Consider the following 24,773-nt stretch of genomic DNA (forward strand, 5'->3'; position numbering starts at 1 on the left):
CTGTCTTTCTTGGACAGAGTCTGACCTTTCTTATTTCTGATGACATTGCCTCTCTCTTTAGCCCATGCCCTTACACTGTCCAGGAAAAGAAATATCTCCCAAGATCCCACTCTCACTCCCCAAAAGAACTAGCTTTCTAAAACACAAATCTGTGTTACTTCCTTGATTCCTTCAGTGATGTCTCCCTATATATTGTACGAAAGTTTAAGAGTCTCAGCATGGCATTTTAAGTCCCTCTACATCTTAACTCCACCTACCTCTGCAGCTCCCTTCTTGCTGCAAACTCTAGGTACACCACTATTTGGTGCTCCTGTACCCACCATTTCACACCTTTATGCCTTGGTGCTATTGCCTCAGCCTGGAATACCTTTATTCCCTTTTCATGTTAGTTATTCACTGCCCTACTCCTCTCAGCCTGCTTGTATCCTGGGAGGCTGGGAGGCTGACCTCTACAGATGACATCATGTAGGACCCCCTATCCTTTCTTCTCTTCTTATCTAGATTTGGCCAATGGAAAGCACTGGTGGGAGATTGGAGAGCAGGAAAAGAAAGAGGTAGGATAGTTATTCTGGCCTACCTTCACAAGGGCCACATAAAAGAGCTGTTACAGTTCTTCCACAATTCTAATAATAGCTTCCTACACTTCTCCCTTCAGTCTTTGGGGTGGAAACAGCTTTTACTATTGCCAGTCCCTGGAGGCTCCTTCATCCCTGACGATTCTCTTAAACCTGAACTAATATCTGTAAACGGTCTTTTTACTAAACTCTATTCAGTTACTTTTTTGGTATGATATATGTTTTCTGTTGACTCTGATGACAAATCTTCTTAGCCTAACTAATCTCTCAATCTTTAAGATCATTTTAGGGGGAATCTCCCCAGAAATCCCCATGGCTCGCCTACAGAGTTAATTGTTGCCACAGATCCCTACCTGTATTGTTATCACATGCTTACCATACTGGATTTTAATTGTCATGATAAAACATAAATTCCATTAGAGCAAGGACCTTGCCCATATTGTTTATGCTGTTTATCCAGCAATTAGAATGGTGCTCAGAATATTGTAAGTGTTCAATAAATGTTTGATGAATGTTTACTTGACAGTAATAAGTAAGTCTACATTATCTCTACATCCTCTGCATCTGGTGAAGAGAAGGTAACTCATATATACTGCTTGAATTCAACTTTTCTTAAAAGAAAATGAAGTAAAAATTTCAGGAGTAGGTATGAGAGAGGAGAAGTAAAAGAAAACTTTTGTTGGTAAGTGAATACAAAACAGCTAAATATCATATGAACATCTACTTTCCCCCATCTTGAAGGAGATGGGGCTAAAATAAAGCAAGCATTTAGAAATGAGAGTGACACAAAACTATAAGATAAGAAAAATCAGGATGATAATCATGTACTATCTACCTTCTATGTTCCAAGCTCTGCATTAGTGGCATTGAAATAATTCTTATCTCTTTTAATTCTTCCATCAACCAACTGAAGCTGATATTATTATCTTTATATTACCAAAGAGAAAATTACTTTAAAAAATGTTAAGTAACTTATTCATGGACACCCAGCTAGTAAGTGGCAAAGCAAAGATTCAAACCTATGACTGTCTGGCTTTAAGTATAGTGCTCTTTTGCTTTTAACACAGGGAGGAATCTTCACATGTCATTCCCTGCCACCTTCAAACTTTTAAGAACTGTGAAGAGTCTGATATTTTATCCTACATGCAAGCTAGCAAAATAACCTCCTATAGTTTCATAGATACTGGGAGAAGATACAAGACTCCTGGGTCACAAAAGACTTATAGCAATGGCAGTAGGTAGAATATCAGCTTTTATATTGGTTTTCCGGAGCCCCCAGTACTAAGAAGCAATGCAAAGAGGGCCAGGTGATACTTGCACAGAGCATGAATTTTGTTACTGGTGAGAATCCTGAGCTAAGATAATTCAAATGTTTTAAACTGGATGTAAGCACAAATGTACCTGGCTCCAGAGGGATATAGTATTCTGTCTTCCAGGAATGATCACTCTACAAACAACCTGAAAAGACAGTCTGAAACAAAAGCAATCAACTCCATGCTTGTGAGACATACAAAAATGTAAGATATGTACATCTTACATGCCTTGTCTCCCAACACAAATTTCCTGTCTGGCCTCTGCCTAAATACTTCTAGCGACAGGATTTCACCATCTCTTAAGGCCACCAATCCAATCAGATGGTGATTGTGGTAGCACAGAAAAATTTCTCACAGGTTATTTGAGAAGAATAAAGATGAGGACTGGTACAAAACAGACATTCAATAAATATTCTCTGAATGCTTTCATTACCCTGAGGTTAGTTGATTGCCATTTAAGAAGAATCACCTACTAACCATGTTCCAGAAGAATTCTGGCTGCCTGGCACTAGAAACCCATTTGATATGGGCCCAAAATTGTCTCCCCTTGAGTTCCCCCTACAAGGACCCTTTAGACCAACAGGTATTTTTACTTAGAACACAAGACCCTTTTTATTCCATAAAAGCCAAGGAGTTTATTCCATAAAAGCCAAGGAGGTATTACAATACACTTTCTATGAAGCTATACTAAATAAAAGCAGTCTCCTCATTCATTTCCTCATGGCCCTTACAACTGAATATGGTAGATGATACTGTTATTTCACCTTCATGTTATGGAAAATGCAACTGAGGCTAAGTGAGATTAAGCAAATTGCCTAATAGAAAGTGGCAGAGTTCTGGCAACTGAAAAACCATAACACAACTTAAGATTAAGAACTGGCTACATAATTTGTGGAGGCCAGTGCAAAATGAAAACGCAGAGCCATTTGTTAAAAATTATTAAGAATTTCTCTTTTTTATTTTTTATTATACTATAAGTTCTGGTATACATGTGCAGAACATGCAGGTTTGTTACATAGGTATACATGTGCCATGGTGGTTTGGGGCACCCATCAAACCGTCATCTACATTAGGTATTTCTCCTAATGCTATTCCTCCCCTTGCCCCTACCCATGACAGGCCCCAGAGTCTGATGTTCCCCTTCTTGTGCCGATATGTTCTCATTATTCAACTCCCACTTATCAGCAAGAACATGTGGTGCTTGATTTTCCATTTTTGTGTTAGTTTGTTGAGAATGATGGTTTCCAGCTTCATCCATGTCCCTGTAAGGGACATGAACTCATTCTTTTTTATGGCTGTATAGTATTCATGGTGTATATGTGCCAAGTTTTCTTTATCCAGTCTATCACTGATGGGCATTTTGGCTGGTTCCAAGTCTTTGCTATTGTGAATAGTGCTGCAATAAACATACATGTGCATGTGTCTTTACAGTAGAATGATTTATAATCCTTTGGGTATATACCCAGTAATAGGATTTCTGGGTCAAATGGTATTCCTTGATCCTTGAGGAATCGCCACACTGTCTTCCACAATGGTTGAACTGATTTACACTCCCACCAACAGTGTAAAAGCGTTCCTATTTCTCCACATCCTCTCCAGCACCTGTTGTTTTCTGACTTTTTAATGATAATCATTCTAACTGGCGTGAGATGGTATCTCATTGTGGTTTTGATATGCATTTCTCTAATGACCGATGATGATGAGCTATTTTTCATATGTTTCTTGGCCACATAAATGTCTTCTTTTGAGAAGTGTCTGTTCATATCCTTTGCCCACTTTTTGATGGAGAATTTCATGACAACATTGAAACAAATATAAGGCTCTTCTGAGTGTGAGGATTTTTGAATTGTACAAGTTACATACATGAAGATACTCTATCCATGAATAAGACCTTAAAAAGAAAAAATGTTGCAGGATGGTGGGTTGGGGAGTACAGGATTTTATGTTTCACAAAAAGAGTTCAACTACCAGCCTGGCCACATATTTCCTTTGTGCTCTGTGGACTTAATCTATATCCCACCTCTTAATCTATCTCATCTTAAATGTCTTCATCTAAAAAGTATAAATAATAGTATCTACCTCTAAGTACTATTGTGAAAACCTAACACTGTTGAGATTGTGCTAGGAATAGTATCTGAGGGGAGAGACCATTGATTTGAAGTAAGGAATGACAGAGAGATAACCCTGGTGAGAAGGAGCAGTGGGTTTTCATGTTTATCAGTTTGTCGTCATTTGGCAAGAAGAAACATAGATAGCATTAGATGTGCTAAAGAGTTTTAGGGATAATTGTACATTAAGGATAAGAGGGAAGGAGCACGAGTAGGCAAGGTGGGCTTTCAGACAGTGTTACAGGTCTGTCACCTGTGAAAGGAGAGAAGAAAGGAAGGATTCAGTAGGAAAAGCCCTGGACTGTGGTGTAGTTCTGAAAAATTTTCAGCCAGGCCAATAGGAAATCCGAGCAGCAGTTGCCTGTTAGTTTCCCACACTGAGTAGTAATGGTCCAGCTCTACTACCCTTACCATACTCAGTCATTGGCTGGGAATAGCCCGAAGTATGTGTGGTCTGGTGTGCTACACAGAAGTTCACTGTGAATGATTCTCTCCAGAGCAGGTTTTCTTTTCTTAAAGGAAGGTATGAGCAGCACATCACTGTGGCTGCTCTATACCCATATATCAAACTGGAAGAGGATGGAGGCCTCTGGATAAGGACAATGTGGTGGGCCTATGAAGACTAGACAAATGTGAAATTTGTATGCCCTAGTATAGTGTGGAAGCATCAGGGGTCTAAACTCAAGAGGATTTGCAGGCTGGGGCTTCTTCACAATCAGAATTCTCATCCTGAAAAGCTCAGTGAAAATATAGCACGGCCTTGATGATGTCATCCCTGATCATCCATCATTCCCCAGTTTGTAATTTTCTTTCTCTTGGGAAACTACTACACATTGCCTAGGAGGAGTTGTATGAATTGTTATATGTGCATTCTTATCTCACCAATTAGATAGATGCTTTCTTAATAGCAGAGTTTATGTCTTATTTAATGCAGCATAGAACTGCCTGACACAGAATGGGAATCCATGCCCGTTTTGGCTACATGTCTTGGGATAACACTGCTGCATCTCCTTCTTCAACATCAGCACATACCCATTTTAAAATACAGTTCTCCTAGCCACTGAAACACTCAGGACTTTCACACAACAGTATTCAGACTGATGCACATGAATATTTCTAGTATGGATAAAAAGACTTCCACTAGGCACTGAGAAGTAAATTTCCATTTACTTTTGTTTATCTCCTGACATATTTGGCATTGTAACTGACACAAAATAGTAATAATAACAGGAACAAGAATCAAGACAAGATAAGAAATAGAAAGGCTTTTGTTTATTTTTATTTTGTCAAGATTTGAGCCCCAGCATCTCATTATTTACCAAATGCACATTATAAGTTAGGCAATGCATCATAGAATACAAGGATAGCTCAACATACGAAAATCAATCAATATAATACACCACATTGACAAAATGAAGAGAGGAAACTACATGATCAATTCAGTTGATACAGAAAAAAAAAGTGACAAAATTCAAAACCCTTTCACGATGAAAAAAAAGTCAACAAACTAGGAATAGAAGGAAGTTACCTCAACATAAAGGTCATATATGAAAAACTCACATCTAACATTATTCTCAATAGTGAAAGCCTGAAAGCTTTCCCTCTAAAATTAGGAACAAGGCAAGAATGCCTACTCTTGCGACTTCTATTCAATATAGTACTGGAAGTCCTAGCCAGAGTAATTAGGCAAGAAAAAATAAAATAAAAGGCATCCAACTTGTAAAGGAAAAGTATCTCTGTTCACAGATAGCATGATCTTACATGTAAAGACCTTAGAGTGTCCATTTAAAAACCTTTTAGAGGTAATAAACAAATTTAGCAAAGTTGCAGATACAAAATCAACACACACACAAAAATCAGTTGTGAGTGCAGCATGGTGTTACATGCTTATAGTCCCAGCTACTTGGAAGGCTGAAGTGGGAAGATCACTTTAGCCCATGAGTTCAAGTACAGCCTGGACAATATAGCAAGACCTTTTTCAAAAAATCAGTTGCAATTCTATACATTAACAATGAACAATCCAAAATGGAATTTAAGATAATAATCCTGTTTACAGTGGCAACATAAATAAAAAAACTCTTAGGAATGAATTTAACCAAAGAGGCAAAAGATATATATACACTAAAAACTACAAAGCATTGCTGAAAGAAATTAAAGATGAAAAATGTCCCATGTTCATGGATTGGAAAATGTAATATTACTAAAATGTCTGTACTACTCAAAGTGACCTATAGATTTATCTACAGATTCAATGCAATCATTGTGATCATGGTGACATTTTTCATTTTATTGTAGAAATACAAAGAAAATCTAAAATTCATATAATATCTCATAAGAATCTGAATAGCCAAAATAATCTTGAAGGGAAAAAAAAACATAGCTAAAAGCCTGACACTTTCTGAATTCAAACATATTACGAAACTACAGTGATGAACATGGTATGATACTAGCATAAAAACAGACATTTACAAAAATGGAACAGGATAGAGAGTCCCAAAATAAACCCTCACATATATGGTCAACTGTTTTCAACATGAGGGTCAAGGCTGCACAATGGGGAAAGTGTAGTTTCTTCAATTACTGGTGTTGAGAAAACTGTATATCCACATGTAAAAAAATGAGATTGGGCATTTATGTCACACTATATCCAAAAATTAATTCCAAATGAATTAAAGATCTAAATGTAAGATCTGAAACTATAAAAGTCCTAGAAAACATAGAGGAAAAGTTTAATAATATTGTATTCAGCAGCAATTTCTGGCACAGATAACAAAAGCAAAAAAGAAAAAACAAACAAACAAGACTAAAAAACATTTTTTTTTTTTTTTTGAGAGATGGTGTCTTGCTCTGTTGCCAAGCTGGAGTGCAGTGCCGTGATCTTGGTTCACTGCAACCTCTGCCACCCAGGTTCAGGTGATTCCCCTGCCTCAGCCTCCCCAGTAGCTGGGACTACAGGTGTGCACCACCACGGCTGGCTAATCTTTTGTATTTTAGTAGAGACGGGGTTTCACCATGTTGGCCAAGATGGTCTCAATCTCCTGACCTTAGGATCCACCCACCTCAGCTTCCCAAGGTGCTGGGAATGCAGGCGTGAGCCACCACGCCCGGCCAACTATATCAAATTTTAAAACTTCTGCACAGCAAAAGAAACAATGGAGTAAAAAAGGCAACCAATGGAATGGCAGAAAATGTTTGCAAATCATATATCAATATGGACTTAACATACAGAGCATATTTTAAAAAGTCCTAAAACTCAATGATAAAAAAATCGGATTCAAAAATGAGCAAAAGACTTGAACAGACAACTGTGAAAAGAAGATATAAAAATGGCCAGCTGGGCACGGTGGCTCATGCCTGTAATCCCAGCACTTTGGGAGGTCAAGGTGGGCAGATCACGAGGTCAGGAGCTCGAGACCACCCTGGCCGATATGGTGAAACCCTGTCTCTACTAAAAAATACAAAAACTAGCTGGGCATGGTGGCATGCACCTGTAGTCCCAGCTACTTGGGAGGCTGAGGCAGGAAAATCTCTGGAACCCAGGAGGCGGAGGTTGCAGTGAGTTGAGATTATATACCGCATTCCAGCCTGGGTGACAGAGTGAGACTCCATCTAAAAACAAACAAACAAAAACAAAACAAAAGCCAACAGGCATATGAAAAGATGTTTACTCTCATTATCATCAGAGAAATGCAAGTCAAAACCATAATAGCTATAATTTCATAATCCTTAAGATGGCCACTATCCAAAAATCAGAAGAAAATAAGTGTTGGCAAGAAAGTGGAGAAATTGGAAACTTTGTGCACTGTTGGTAGGAATATAAAATGATACAGCCTCTCTAGAAAAATAGCAGCAATCACACTTCTGGGCATATGTCCAAAAATAATTGAAAAAAGGATCTCAAAGAATTATTTGCACACTCACATCCATTGTAGCATTATTCATAATAGGCAACATGCACAAGCAAACTAAATGTCTATTGGCAGATGACTGAATGAAAGAAATCTTGTCATATGCTTCAACCTGAATGAACCTGGAAGACATTATGTTAAGTGAAATAAGCCAGTCACAAAAAGACAAATACTGCCTGATTTCACTTATATGAGGTCTCTAAAGTAATTAAACTCTTAGAAATAGGAAATAGATTGCCAGGAACTGGGGGTGGGAGGAAAAAGGAGGTTGTTCAATGGATATAGAGCTGCGTTTTTCAAGATAGAAAAGTTTTAGAGATCTAATGCACAACAATGATCATACAGCTAACACTACTATATAGTATACCTACAAATGGTTAGGATGGTAAATTTTTATGTTCTGTGTGTTTTTTTACCACCATAATAAAATGATAAAAAATGCAGATTTACTGAATAAATGACTACATTCTTCTGTTCTTTTTCAAACTAAAGACATTTCAGACTCTCTAAGATGTATCTAGGATGGTGAGATCTTGGATCTATTATTTATTTCAAAATATGTGCCTTTATAAAATATCCCTAAATGAAATAAAATGAAATACATTAAAATTGTATTTAATGAGAATTTTCATGGTTAGCTCCTTTATTGTTTTTTGATGTAGATTTATTTTAACTATTGGTTACAATATTAAAGAAGGTTGTATATTAAAAAGATATATCAACATTTGAAGGAGTCTTTAATCAAACTTCTTTTTATCTTTTGTACAATTTTCTAACTGAAATTATTTTTTAGCCTTAATACAAAAGAAACTAAAAGAAGAGAAGACATAAACATTACAGAATATTTTAGGTTTGAAATTGCTTTCTTTTTATGATCATCACTCACAGCAAGGCATCTAAAATTTTTGGTATTCTGTGGCCTGAACTTTATAGATAATACCCTCATACAAAGGGGGATGATAACTTTCTACTTCGGCAAAAATGAGAGTCAAATCTTTATGTTCCAGTTATAAAACATCACCTTTGCTACGTACATATCAAGTATCTAAAGCATCTAGTCACTTAGTACAATAGTAAAATCTGTCAAAACTATAGTAGCACCCAATGTAGTTAATGCTGTGGTAAACTGATTCTGTTTCTCCTCTTGTAGACACTATAAAAAAATTCTTACAATCACTACTGACATTAATATGGAAATGTGTAAAAGTAATAATGACATTCGTATTCTTTGACTCCATGATCTTACACTATTTCCCACATCATTTCTTAAACACATAATACAACAGAAGGAAAACTACTAAATGTTAGAATATGTTAACTAACCGTGTCACTTTAAAAAAATGAGTACATATATTTTTGGATGGATGAATGGATGGGGTGTGTGTGTGTATCTCCAACAAAGAGAATGAGGTAAGTCATAGTGTAACCATGCAATTGTGTAGTATTTGACCATTAAAATCGTAATTGCAAAGACTATGCATGGAATAAATGTGGATTGACACTGAAAGATTATATGATGTTCTGATGTTAACCAATATAAAGCAAAATATAATCTCACATTTCTTGCTGCAGCCATTTAAAATGTGTATACATAAGGAGAATACTAGAAAGAAATAGGCAAAATGGAATTAATTGTGTTTCAGGGGAAGATCAGTGTCAATTTTTAAAAACTGATTTTATTTTTATTATTTTTGGAAACAAAATGTATAGTAAAATAAAACACATACATCCCTGTTCACTTGATGATTCAGAATATCATCTCTTCAGGTTCTGGTCAGCAACTTCAAACTGAAGTATTTATCAGCTCAGATTGAACGTCTGAGTAAGACAATTATTATTGACCGGGCGCGGTGGCTCATGCCTGTAATCCCAGCACTTTGGGAGGCTGAGGTGGGCAGATCACAAGGTCAGGAGATCGAGACCATCCTGGCTAACACGGTGAAACCCCGTCTCAACTAAAAATACAAAAAAATAGCTGGCGCGGTGGCGGGCACCTGTAGTCCCAGCTGCTCCAGAGGCTGAGGCAGGAGAATGGCGTGAACCCGGAAGGTGGAGCTGGCAGTGAATTGAGATCGGACCACTGCACATTTTTTGGTTGTTTTTAATTTTAGAGTTGTAACAAAATTTAGCTCTATTATGCCTGACTTTAAAACTGTATAGGGAACTTCAAATTGGCGCTATATTCTTTCTAGCTGGTTAATTCATGGCAAAGCTGTGAGACCTTGGGCAAGTTTTATTAACCTTTTTAAATCTCAGTTATCTTAATACAAAATGAAGGTAATATCTATCTCATGAGAATTAAATAAAATAACACATGTGGTAGCATTTAATACAGTAGATACTATATAGAGAGGCTTCAATAAATGTTAAATTAATTATTGAATTAAACTTTTTAATTAATAAATGAATTAATAAATGAAGACACATGAATGAGCAAAGAGTCAGTTTTCAAGTTCTAGTTCTGCTATATATTAGCTGTGTGACCTTAGGAAAATAATTTAACTTTTTCAAGTTTCAGTTTTCTTGTTTATAAATTGAGAGGGTTATGTAGAAGAATCTTCAGGATTCCTTTCAGCTCTAAATTCTACAAATTACACATGATGACAAGTGTGATAATAGCTTCACATGCAAAAATGGGGTATACATTACACTACTCCCCTTTTTTGTTGCCAATAATAAAATAACCTTTATGCTCTTTCTGAAAGAAACTCTTGATAATCATTTATGCCTCACTTTTAATTAAGCAGCTCAACCTACTTTATTAAAGTTTTGACTATTTTATAGTTAACATTAGAAGGTTAAAAAAAGAAAAACAGACTGGGAGATGAATCAGCCTGTCAGCTTATAGACTCCTTTCATCCTGTCTTTTCACCATGTATGATTCCATTGAGATTTTAAGTAATGAACTAATAGATACCTAAACTGAATAAGGTTGGTATGTGCTGACAAAAATGTGGTGGTAATGTCAAAACATTCAAAAATTCAGTAATCCTTACTATTCAATCTTTACCAGTCTGTTAGTTTTTGCTATTATGTTTCTATGTTTTCAAAGCACCAATCCTAGTTATATATTTAAACTCCTTTCTGATATTGATGCATTTATAATGTATGCTACACTTTTGTACCCATTATTAACTTGATCATATGTAACTTTTCAGATCCTTAATGCTTTTCATAAAGACTCTTTAACAGGTAAGAGTTACAATATTTGAAGCCGTAACTATAAGAGGTAAGGCGGCTTCATAAAAGGAACATGAATTTTGGAATCAGATATCTATATCTGATTCCAAATCCTAGCTCTGCCACTGTAGTCTTGGTCAAGTTATAAGGGTCAGTTCATTTGTAACATAGATATAAGATGCCCAACACACAAAGTTTTGTAAAGATTAAACAAAATAATACACAAAAAACACATAGGACAGTGGTTGACATTGTTAGGTACTCAATTTATGTCCCCCAGTCAGTTGACTAGATCTATTTCTATTACCATACTTCTATACCATCATCCTATGCCCCTTCCTAAAATAAACCTTTTAAAATTCTAATAATAACACATATTTGTATAGTACAGGAGTTGGCAAACTTTTTCATAAAGGGCGTGATAGTAAATAGTTCAGGCTTATAGGCCATAGAGTGTCTGTTGCAACTCTTCAACTCTGACAAAGCTGTAACATGAAAGCAGCCAAATACACATAAATAAATGGGCATTGTTGTGTTAAAATATAATTTTATTTACAAAAACAAATAGCTGGCCCAGGGACAATGGTTTGCTGATCCCTGCTGCAGCACTTTCTAAAGCATATTACTTATGTTATAATACTTCATCTTCTCAGCAACCTAGAGGAAGGCATGCTATTTGTATATCCATGTTACAAATGAAGAGAAGCAGAGACATGGTTAGACCTGTCCAAGATCATACAGTAGTAAATGTCAGATCCAGCACTCAATACTTCAATCATTATCCTATGATTCTTGATTAAATATGCTACAACATCACAGAAATATAACTTAAATCAAAGCATTGCCACAAATGCCCAGGTTTTTGTTTCATATGCTAATACATAATATCTGGAATAGTAATGTCCCCTTAGTGTAAACTGTAGAATCAAACTGCAAAGCTCTGTAAAACAATCTGGGTTCCCTACTAGTGAGTGCCTTATCACCAGATGCATTCACATAGAAGTTTAATGCCCTGTGTCAGGAAAACTGCAGAAGAAATCATGGATAAGGAGCAAGAAAGTAACAGAATGGCTGAGGTTCCTCTAAGATTTGAAGCCTATGTTGCTGGGACACAAATATGAATACATCAGAGGTTTTAGAAAGGCAATTTGAGAATAAACTATGTCTCATTTAGATAAAAATGTTTAGAGCAAGAAAACCATGAAATCATTTTGAGTGGAGACAATATATTAAGAATGAAGAGGTGACTTGGAAGGAGATAAAACAAGGTAACTAGAATTGGCTTGGTTGAAGGTCCAACTTTGTGGCACCAAAAACCTCTTTGAGGGGGAGATTGTAGTGCTGTTACCTCCTTCCTTCAGCTAAGAATGAGGAATGACTTGGACATCACAGACTTGCTAGCTTGAACAGAGATCATCAATTTTTTTACTGTGTAAAAAGGGACTCAGAAAGGAGAAATAATTTGACTGAGGGCAAACAGCAAGTCAACAGAGGAAACAGACCTTAAATCCACCTTACATGTCTCCAAAGCCCTTTGTTCTTCTATTTACCTAGCTGGTTAATTTATTTCAAACCTACCATAGTCCTGAAAACTAAGTACTATTACTCTCATTTTACAGAAGAGGAAACTGAGGCTTGACTTGAGAAGTCAAGTAGTTCAGCTGATAAATAGTAGAGCTAGTATTAAGACATGGCTTCTTGTTTTGTAGCCCAACACTGCTTGTCCTCTTAAGCCCTTTCTCAGGCCTGAACTAAGCTGGTTTCCTGACACTACTTGTTATAAATATTCCTGAGAGCTCAGCAAAACATTTAAACATGGACTCATTTATAAATGTCACCACAGACATCTTGAATTGAGAGGAAATCTGAGATCCTGTTTATAGAGCTGACAGTGAGGAAGAAGGGGAAACTCTGTGGTCCTGTGCTCTTGGAAGACCCTTTTAAGGTTTCATATGACAAGGAAATCAGATTAGCTACTACAAGAGAAGCCATGGCTTACATTTCTTGGGAAAAATGAATTATGTCATTTTTAATACTTCACGTGCTTGACTTACATAAAGGTATAATCCAATTGAGGATTCTGATAATTGTAGAATTCCCTAGCACAGGCAGTAGACTAAGCAAGGAGAAAGACTGTCATTCTCTGAATAACCAGCAAAATTCATGCTAGGCTAGTCCCTTGGACTCTGTTTCTATGGACCCAGTTAAACACATTGGAATCTTTCTCTCTGGTAAAGTCAATTCATTTCTGAATGATTTGTGAAAAGAAAAAAAATAATGAGTACACAGATGGAAGTGGTCAGAGCCACAGAGCAGTGACTATCACCATAGATGGTTATGTTCATGCAGCAAAAATAACTGGATTACCATTTTACCATTGTAATTCTCATAAAGGCTCAGAAGTCTCAGAGAATCTGTCCACTATGCTGTTAAAACTTGAAAATCTTTAAAAATCATCTTTTAAAAATTTATTTATTATTATTATACTGTGTTGTAGGGCAATATGTGCATAACGGCGGTTTACATATGTATACTTGTGCCTTGTTGGTGTGCTGCACCCATCAACTCGCCATTTACATCAGGTATAATCCCCACGTAATCCTCCCTCCCCATGATAGGAATCTGGTGTGTGGAAGGGGGGGGGGAAGGGAAACCCGAGTCTGGTGGATTCTATTGAAAACACCCACCTGGTGGAGAATGGATGAAATGGATAGTTTGAATGGATGGATTCCACGGAACGCATAAACCATTAGGGACACAAACCATTCCATGGTATAGCGGACCATCACTGATGGACATTTAAGCTGATTCCAAGTCTTGCTATTGTGAATAAAAGCTGCAATAAACATACGCAGCATGCCTTAGAGCAGCATAATTTATAACTTTTGGGTATGTACCCAGTAATGGGATGGCTGGGTCATATGGTACACCTTAAATTCTAGATCCTTGATGAACGCTATACTGTTTTCCCCATAATGGTTGAACTAGTTTACAATCCCACCAACAGTGTAAAGTGTTCCTATTTCCACATCCTCTCCAGCACTAAGCGTTTCCTGACTTTTAATGATCGCCATTCTAACTGGTGTGAGATGGTATTCACTGTATGTTTTGATTTGCATTTCTCTGATGCACAGTGATGATGAGCATTTTTTCTTCATGTGTTTGTTGGCTGTATGAATGTCTTCTTTGAGAAATGTCTATTCATATCCTTTTGCCCACTTTTTGATGGGGTTGTTTCGTTTTTTCTTTGTAAATTTGTTTGAGTCTTGTAGGTTCTGGATAGCCCTTTGTCAGATGAGCAGATTGCAAAATTCCTTTTCTCCCATTCGTAGGCTGCCTGTTCACTTGATGGTAGTTTCTTTGCTGTGCAGAAGCTCTTAGTTTAATGAGATCCCATTTGTCAATTTTGGCTTTGCTGCCAAGTGTTTTTGGTGTTTTAGACATGAAGTCTTTTGCCCATGCCTATGTCCTGAATGGTACTACCTAGGTTTTCCTCTGTGATTTTATGGTATTAGGGTCTAACATTTAAGTCTCTAATCCATCTTGAATTAATTTTCGTATATGAGTAAGGAAAGGATCCAGTTTCAGCTTACTTATGGCTAGCCAATTTTCCCAGCACCATTTATTAAATAGGGAATCCTTTTCCCCATTTCTTGTTTCTCTCAGGTTTGTCAAAGATCAGATGGCTGTAGATGTGTGGTATTATTTCTGAGGACTCTGTTCTGTTCCATTGGTCTATATTCTGTTTTGGGTACCAGTACCATGCTGTTTTGGTTACTGTAGCCTTGTAGTATAGTTTGAAGTCAGGTAGCTGCAGACGCTCCAGCTTTTGCCTTTGACTTAGGATTGTCTTGAGATGGCTCTTTTGGTTCCATATGAACCTCATGCCAGTTTCACCTGTGAAGAAACTCTATTGGTAGCTTGATGGGGATGGCACACCTATAAATTACCTTGGCAGTATGGCCATTTTCACGATATTGATTCTCTTCCTATCCATGAGCATGGTATGTTCTTCCATTTGTTTGTGTCCTCTTTATTTCACTGAGCAGTGGTTTGTAGTTCTCCCCTTTGAAGAGGTCCCTACATCCCTTTGTGTTGATTCCTAGGTATTTTATTCTCTCTTTGAAGCAATTCAGAATGGAAGTTCATTCATGATTTGGCTCTGTTTGTCTGTTACTGGTGTATAAGAATGCTTGTGATTTTGCACATTAATTTTGTATCCTGAGACTTTGCTGAAGTTGCTTATCAGCTTAAGGAGATTTTGGGCTGAGACAATGGGGTTTTCTAAATATACAATCATGTCATCTGCAAACAGGACAATTTCCATCTCTTCTTCCAACTGAATACCCCTGATTTCTTCTGCCTAATTGCCCCAGCCAGAACTTCCAACACTATAAGAAACTCAATAAAACCGCTCAACTACATGGAAACTGAACAACCCGTTCTGAATGACTACTTCAGCATAAATCTAAATGAAGGTGAAATAAAGATGTTCTTTGAAACCAATGAGAACAAAGATACAACATACCAGAATCTCTGACATTTAAAGCAGTAGTAGAGGAAACTATGTACCGTCGCCCACAAGAGAAAGCAGGAAAGATCTAAAATTGACACTCTAACATCGCGAATTAAAAGAATTAGAGAAGCAAGAGCAAACACATTCAAAAGCTAGCAGAAGGCTAGAAATAACTAAGATCAGAGCAGAACTGAAGGAGATAGAGACACAAAAAACCCTCCAAAAATCAATGAATCCAGGAGTTGGTTTTTGAGATCAACAAAATTGACAGACCCACTAGCAAGACTAATAAAGAAGAAAAAAGAGAGAAGAATCAAATCGACGCAATTAAAATGATAAAGGGATATCACCAATCGGACCCCACAGAAATACAAACTACCATCAGAGAATACTATAAACACCTCTCACGCAAATAAACTGAAACCGTACAATGGATAATTTCTGACACTTTCCTTCCAAGACTAAACCAGGAAGAAGTTGAATCCTGAATAGACAATAGCAGGCTCTGGAACGAGGCAACAATTAATAGCCTACCAACCAAAAGTCCATAGGACCAGATGGATTCACAGCTGAATTCTACCAGAGGTACAAGGAGGAGTTGGTACCATTCCTGGAACTATTCCAATCAATAGAAAAAAGAGGGAATCCTCCCTAACTCATTTTATGAGGCCAACATCATCCTGATACCAAAGCTCGGGTATCGAAAAAGAGAATTTTAGACCAATATCCCTGATGAACACGATGCAAAATCCTCAATAAAATACTGGCAAACCGGATTCAGCAACACATCAAAGCTTATCCACCATGATCATGGGCTTGGGATGCAAGGCTGGTTCAACATTCGCAAATCAATAAACATAATCCAGCATATAAACAGAACAAAGACAAGAACCACATGGTTATCTCAATAGATGCAGAAAAGGCTTTTGACAAAATTCAACAGCCCTTCATGCTAAAAACGCTCAATAAATTCGGTATTGATGGAACGTACCTCAAAATAATAAGAGCTATTTATGACAAACCCACAGCCAATATCATACTGAATGGGCAAAAACTGGAAAAATTCCCTTTGAAAACTGGCACAAGACAGGGATGCCCTCTCTCACCACTCCTAAAAATCATCTTTAGGTTTATCTTCTCTTATAGGAGGAAACTGGGGCCTCAAATGGCCCTGTGTTCTTGGCACAAGAGTATGATCAATGATAGGAAAAATTGCATTTCATTTGCAATATATCCTAAGAACAATGGATTACAGGGCTGCTGGAAAACTTCGCTAATAATGAAGGAGACATACTCAAAAATATCTAAGGAAGAAACTGTGTGTATTAAAGATTATTTGTGCCAAGGTCCTGTGCTAGGTACTTTACATGCTTGCATTGCTTTTCACAAGTATAAAATAGGTATAGCTTTCTCTTTCTTACAAATACGGAAAACTATCTTACAAAGGTTTCATAACTTATTTAAGATATACACTACAGGAAGTAGTAGAGCTATGATTAGAATACCAAAGTCTATAGTCTTTCTACCATAGCCTCTATGCTGCCTGTCCCAGTCCTAAAATTCTGTTATCTTATAATGGTCATTATCCATTCTGTGTTTTGGCCCACTAGCAACTACCTTGACAGCTTATTATCTATGACAGAGACTCTGACCATTCATTTATTCCACAAGCATATGCTAGATCTTTTACTTGATCCCTGAAAATATAACAGTTTCTAGTTTTAGGGAGCTCATAGAGAGTGGAAGAGAGAGGCATGGGGTACAATGCAGCATCAAAAAGGCCCTTACACCAGGCTGTGGTGTGAGGGAAGGGTTCAAGATGAGATATGCTGAGCTGAGTCTTAAAGATTGAATGGTAGAGGAAGATTAAATTCTTAGAAAAGAGTGCTGAAGGAAGAAGGGACGGCATTCCTTGAAAGGAAATGTGCAAAGTTATGGATCTAGAGCAGATCCTAGTACTCTATGGGAACTGGTAATAGTTGAGCACAGTTGTAGCACACAATCTGAGTGAGAGATTGATCAGAAATGAGAATGAAGAAGGAGGTACAGGCAAGATTGAAGAGGGCCTTGTAGGTCAGGATAAGAATTTGGACTTTATCCTGAGGTTAGTGAAAAGACATCACAGGGTTTAAAGTCTTACATGGTTAAAGGTCTTTTTGACCTTTAAAAAGATCTTGCTTACTATTGTATGGAGTATGGACTGAAAGGGATCAGACTTGAGCTAGAGAAACCAGTCAGAACGTTAGCATAGTGATCCAAAGAGCTAATGATGGCCTGAAGTGAACAAAGACAGTGGCAGTGGGGATAGAAAGGAGGAACAGATGTAAGAGATGCTTATGATTAAATGTAGGAATGAGAGATCATGAAAAATCCAGGATAACCATGAGGTTTGGAACTTGGGGAAATGGGTGGATACTGGAACCATTAATAAAGAGACAAAATATTGGAAGACAAGCAGAATGTGAAGGAAAGAAGATGAATTTAGGAGATTCATTCAACATTTATTGAGCACATGATGTGTGTAAGCTCTGTTCTGAGCACTGGCTGTTCTAGACGTAACTTGATCTCAACATCTGGTACTACTACAGTGTGCCCAGGTGGTAAAGTAACAGATGCTATAGATCTATCTGTCCAATACAGTAGTCATTGGCCTACCAAATTTAAACATGTGGCTGTTTAAATTTTTTTAAAGTAAATTAAGTAAAATTATAATTACAGTTTCTTAGTCACAATAGCCACATTGTGGTTAATGGCCACTATATTAAGCAGCAGAGACAGAGAACATTCCCATTATTGTAGAAAGTTCTATGTTTTTGGAAGGGTTAACTAGTTGGATATCCTTTTCTCTGGAGTATAACAGCTAGCAGAGCTGTCTAAATGGCAGCTGTGGAAAACATAGTTAAGCCAGGAACTATGTTTCTCAGAATGAATTTTCCTACATGGTTATGAGTTGGTCAATGAATTGGTCAATGTTTAACTTCTATTTTTGGTAGGAGCAGTCTCTTAACAGTGAACTACTAATGTACTTGAGGCACAGGCCAGGCAATGACAAAAGAAGTAAAATTTTAGTTCATTAGTTCCTTAGGTTTAGTTCCTTAGTCATATTAGCCACATTCAAGAACTCAATAGCCACACATGGTTAGTGATTACTCACCAGCCTTGCCACATGCCAATTTCACATGTTGACTAATGTGCAATTTTCAACTGTGTATACACACACACACACACACATATATCATATACGTGCATAGAGAAAACACTAGAAAGAAATTTACCAACATGTTAATACCGGTTCTCTTTGAGTTGTAGAATTACAAGTAATTTACTGATCTTTATTTTCTTCAGAAGTTTCCATGTTTTTCATGAGAATATATTATTTTGTAATCATAAACAATATATATTTCTAGTAAAATGTACATTTTTTTTTGAAATATTTAAAGAGTTTTATTATTATCTTTTAGGTTGACTACACTCCTGCCAGCATGTCTTGCCAGCAAAACCAGCAGCAGTGCCAGCCCCCTCCCAAGTGTCCTCCCAAGTGTACCCCAAAATGTCCATCTAAGTGTCCCCCCAAATGCCCACCCCAGTGCCCAGCTCCATGTTCCCCTGCAGTCTCTTCCTGCTGTGGTCCCAGCTCTGGAGGCTGCTCTGGTCCCAGCTCTGGGGGTTGCTGCAGCTCTGGAAGTGGTGGCTGCTGCCTGAGCCACCACAGGCCCCATCTCTTCCACCGGCGCCGGCACCAGAGCCCAGATTGCTGTGAGAGTGAACCTTCTGGGGGCTCTGGCTGCTGCCACAGCTCTGGGGGCTGCTGCTGACCTGGTCTTCAGAGGAGCTCTTGGGACTGAATGGTCAAGAACCTGCTGCAGCCTGATGGATACAATATATATTTCTAGTAAAATGTACATTTTGTGTGTCATTGTTGGTTTAAAATCCAGCTCTGTGACATTCTAGCTCTGTGACTTTAGGCAATATTTTTAGCATGTGAGAATCAGTTTTCATCTCTGGGAAGCAAAGAAAATAATACCTAACTTGTAGTTGTTTTAAAGATTAAATGCAGTAATGTAAGTTAAGTTATTACAACAAAGCTTCACACATAGTAGGCACTCAGTGAATGATGGTACTGGCATAGTTAACTGAAGTAGCAATGGTTATTGTAGTAGTAGTAGTGGTACTAGTAGTAATAGAGAAAGTAAAATAATAAATACAACAATAGTAATAGTGACAACAGTAACAATAAAGCTAAAGTAAGAATGAATTCTAGTTATCAGTTAGGCCAATTGAGTCACTGTATTAAGAAATCAAAGTCTGGAGAGGCTGGAAGATTGTACAATCCAGTGGAAAATTCACTTCTTATTCCCAATATTGTATCGTTATGTCACCAAGATTTTAGATTGCATAGAATTTTGATTTTTTCAATTCATATATTCCAGCACTCTCAAGCGAGATAAGCAAAAGACAAGGTCTTGCCTCTAACAGAGCTCACGTTTTATCAGAGAATCCAGTCCAACCATACCTATTTAGAAAATACTGCCAAGGGCTATTAGAGAGGTATGAAAATATGCAGTTGGAGCACAGAGGAAGAAACTACTAGCCCTGGTTGGCTTGAGGCAGGGGAAAAAGCAAGTTCACAGAGGTGATTTCTGAGTTAAGTTTCAAAGGAGCAAGAGTATTTTGATAGGGAATTAAGAGGAAAAGTTTCACTAAATGCATAGAGCTGTGTGTGAGTGAAGACCTGAAGGCTTGAGAGTGCATTGTGATGTAGGGAGAAAGCTGATGTGGATACACCTATGACAGAGAATTCATTTACTTGATTACTCAAAACAAAATGTGTTGAACACTTCAGTGTGCCAGACAATGTGCTAAGCTGAATAGGTAATATGTGAAAGGCTCTGAATATCAAGCCAAAAAGTCGAAACTTTATTTTACAGACAATGGAAATAGAAGCATTTTAAGACAAAGAGGAATAAAATCAAATTTCCCTTTTGATCTGATTACTCTACTGCTGACTGGTCTATTTCCCCTGGATAGGACCTAGACATTGGGGATCAAAAGTGTCACTGACAAAAAAAAAAAAAAAAAATTCTCTGAGAGTTGCAGCTGAAATGGAGCAGACCTTCCTGGAGTATTTCATTTTGTGTCTTGTGCTGTGGCAACAGGAAAGTATCAACCCTTCTCCATTGATTTTCTAGTGGCAGCAACAAAACTGCACTTTGAGGAGAATGACCTCTGGGTTGATTAAGATTTGAAAAATGTTGAATTTATGCTATAAATTCCGGCCCAAGCCGAAGATGTGCTAATGTGATTGGAACTCATGCAATAACTGTCAGAGGCAAGAGATCGATCTGAAATTCACGTTCAAAATCCTGCTTTACCCATTGGGCCTAATCCAGTTTTTAAAGCTAGGCAACTTCTGTAAGAAACACAAAGTCAGCCTGCTACCACCCCAAATCACTGTTGCTTCATATTTCAGACACATCATGAATGGTTAATATTTTAAAACTTAAATGAGATGCAGATCCCCCCTCTTCCTCCAGAGAAAGAAAAAAGAAAGAATAAAGTAAACCCTGAAAACATATTAAAAGTTTATTCAATTGAGAATTTCCATGGCAAGGATATATTTGGTGCAAGCAATTCACTATATGTCAGCCTAACCTTCCCTCCGCTCCTGCATTGCTTAAAATTCACTAAGTATACGATTTTGTTTCAGAGATAAGTCCACCTCAGCAGGGGGGATGGGCTGAGTCAATGAACAGCTTCATTTATATCTGCAAACTCTGCTTTTCAATCCCCAGTTGATCCTGGACCCACAGCACAGAAAATCAGGTGTTTATTGTCATTCTGATCTCTCTGCCTAATGCTTTGCTTCAAAAAGAATAAAACTTCCTAAATCCTAGAAGAAAAATTAAGCCAAACCATCAATCCTGCCTGTTTTTTCAAACAAGGTCCCTGTTCTAGAGGGATATGAAAAGAAAAAAAGATGCTAGACACACCTAACTCTGTAAGGTGAGCCATAATAGAGACACATTTGCTATTGCAGAGGTGCTGACTGGCATGACCTTAATCCATCTCCTGTGGTGGACAAAAGTATGTTTTCATATGTTTGTGCTGAAATATGCACACACATCGAGGGGTCATTAATATGATTTGAACACCGATTATGTACTAGGCTGTGAGTAAAATGTGGTCTCATGATACCCTAGGCTATCTTGATCAGGGCACTTACATACTGTAACATGATCATTTAGGTACAAGTATCAACTTGAAGAAAAAGGGCCTTTTTTTAAAAAAATAATTTTAATTGGTTTAATTCCTGGAACATGGTAGGTATTAAATAAGTATTGAATGAATGAAAGAATGCATGAATGAGATTGAGAGAAGTACAAGAAGGTGAATATAAAAAGGAGAAAAAGGAAAAAATGAGCAGATAAAAGAAAAGGTATGACACATATCTTGGAAATAATGTTAAAATCACACCAAAATACTACTCTCTGTGTGTGTGTGTGTGTGTGTGTGTGTATTATATATATACACGTGTGTGTGCATCTGTGTATGTAGTGAACTGCTCATGTGAGGGATCTAAGTTGCATGCTCCTTCTGAGAATGTACTCGAATCATCTATCCCCACCCCCACTGTCTGTGGAAAAATTGTCTTCCACAAAACCAGTCCCTGGTGCCAAAATGATTGGGGGTATACATATTTAATCAGTGGTCCATATATCAGTGGTCCTCCCCAAGCATAATCTCATAAAACAGAGCATCCCCTTACCCTCTCAACTGGAAGAAGATAGGAAGACACTCTATCCATTCTCTTCTCATATTAACAGGGTATTGAAGACCCAGTGTCTACATCAACCAAATTATCCAGTAACCAGAAAGTTATATAGCTGTCCTTGTGCTGCATTAGAGTTACTTTTTGAGGGATTATTGTTCTCCCATGCTAATCTTCACTTATCTTCCTCTGTCTTGCAGAGACTTCACTCCCAGATTGCAATACTGAAAGAAGGTAAGATAGGACTATTGATACACAAAGCATCCTGGAATGTTTGCACCCCACACTTCCGAAGGCAAAGGATAGATACTAGATGCAGGGAAATATGCAAACATCCCTGTAACATACATACTTCTAAGTACCAAAAAATAAAGGCAGGCAGGCATTTGTGTATGAATATGTGTGTGTGTGCATGTGGTCATGCATCTACATATGTGTATATGCATGTATGTTTGGAAAGTAGTGGGAGAAGTGAAATAATCTGATGTCACCATATATAATTGAGCTAAAAAAGATTCTTCTAAACACTAGGAATTAGTGTGGGAACTGTTCAGCATGATTTTTAATAGAAAAATATGAAAAAAGAAATGACATTCAACATGTAAAATAAATAGTTTATATGTTTGAGTATTTTGTACTCTGAGACCATTTAAGTGTAAAAATACTCAAGATATAATACTGTGTGAAAAAAGCAGAATATAAAATTATACAGCAAAATTTCAAATGCTTTCATGTAAATCATTTCCTGATCCCACTCCTCTTCACTGTTGGCAAACTATTTGAATTTTGCTCTAAAAGAAAAAAAGCTCCAGCCATTTCCACTTTCTGTGCAGCTCCCAACATAAGATAGGGCTTCAATAAATAGTTGTTGAATGAATGAGAAAATGAGTAAATGCAGACATTCTCTAGGCCAGTGGTCCCCGACCTTTTTGGCATAAGGACGAGTTTCGTGGGAGTCAAGTTTTCCACAGACAGTGGGGGTGGGATGGTTTCAGGGTGATTCAAGTAGATTCTCATAAGGAGTGTGCAACCTAGATCCCTTGCATGCACAGTTCACAATGGGGTTCACACTCCTATGAGGATCTAATGCCACTGCTGATCTGACAGGAGACGGAGCTCAGCTTTGCTCACTTGCCCACTGCTCCCCTCCTGCTGTGTGGCTCAGTTCCTAACAGGCCACAAACCAGTACTGGTCCATGGCCTGGGAGTTGAGGAGGCTCTAGGCCTCTTGAAAAGAGAAGCATAATACAGAATGGCTTCTGTTATAGGCCCCACTCCACCAAAAAAAAAAAAAAAAAAAAATCCTTCTCAGGGTCAGCTGTCATATCTGCCCACAATGAAGATACCACAATGAAACTAGAGAATAAAAACCAGAAAAGTAAGCATGCATGCATCTTTAGGTATGCATGTATCTTTAGGTGGTGTGGATGAAGCAGGTGATTTATTCAATTATTTCTCTTCTCCGATCATTAGAAGTCAGGGAACAGCAGAAGTCAGAACCCTATAACTTGCAAGACCTTTCTTTACTGTGCCAAGATCTTCTCTAATAACAACTCGCAATAACACAATGATCCAGCTTTGAATAATATACAGGTAAAATTAGTAATCCAGAACTGAATCAAAAGAGTATTTAGGTAAAAAACAAGGGGACTAAAACAACAAATTGGCAAAAAAGCAAACAAACAAATAATGACAGTAACATCCCCCTCATGTGTTTTTACCTTATTTCACCTTCCCCCTTATACTAGCTCCTTCTCATCAGCATTTAAGTATGCTCTTATCTCTACAATTTTCTCTGTTTTCTCTAGCCAGCACACTAGCTCTCCCAACTTCCTTACAAATTTCATTCATCCATTTATCTACACTTACATCTAATAATTTATTTGTAAGCTTACTATGTGTCAAAAACAAGCTAGGTATATGGATAAAGTGAATAGATTAGAAAGCTTTCTACTCTACTGTAGCTTACTTTCTAGTGAAGGAAACACAAACCAAGACAGACAAAACAAACAATATAAAAAGGCTACAAGTATTGTGCAGAAAATCTCATTAAAGTACTTTGTTTGTCTTGGATACTTTTAATACAACATGTTCAAAATGCTCCCAGACACCAAAACCTGCTCTTCCTTTTTTGTCCCCTGTAATGGTTAATTATATGTGTCAATTGACTAGGTTAAGAAATGCCCAGATGGCTAGTAAAACAATATTTCAACAATATTTCAGACTGTCTGTGAGGATGTTTTCAGAAGAGATTAGCACTTGAATAAGTAGACTGAGTAAAGATCTGCCCTCAGCAATGTGGGCAGGCATCATCTATTTCATTGACTCAAATAGAACAAAAAGGCAAAGGAAGACTGACTCTCTCTCTCTCTCTCTCTCCTTGAACTCCTGATTTTCAGACCTG

The 24,773-nt window shown here is 37.5% G+C and overlaps 2 protein-coding genes across 9 annotated transcripts in view; one reads left to right on the forward strand and one right to left on the reverse strand.

Annotated features, from left to right (window-relative positions):
* AGBL4 (ATP/GTP binding protein like 4) overlaps positions 1–24,773 on the reverse strand; it is a 1,449,848-nt gene that overhangs the window by 843,130 nt on the left and 581,945 nt on the right. The window lies entirely within an intron of this gene.
* On the forward strand, positions 19,066–19,472 carry LOC101023558 (late cornified envelope protein 2D-like). The gene has a single exon (XM_003891856.5). It carries the CDS (start codon positions 19,083–19,085, stop codon positions 19,413–19,415), a length of 333 nt encoding a protein of 110 aa, XP_003891905.1. The 5' UTR covers positions 19,066–19,082; the 3' UTR covers positions 19,416–19,472.

The sequence above is a fragment of the Papio anubis genome, chromosome 1 (genome assembly GCF_008728515.1).
Source record: "Papio anubis isolate 15944 chromosome 1, Panubis1.0, whole genome shotgun sequence".
NCBI lineage: Eukaryota > Metazoa > Chordata > Mammalia > Primates > Cercopithecidae > Papio > Papio anubis.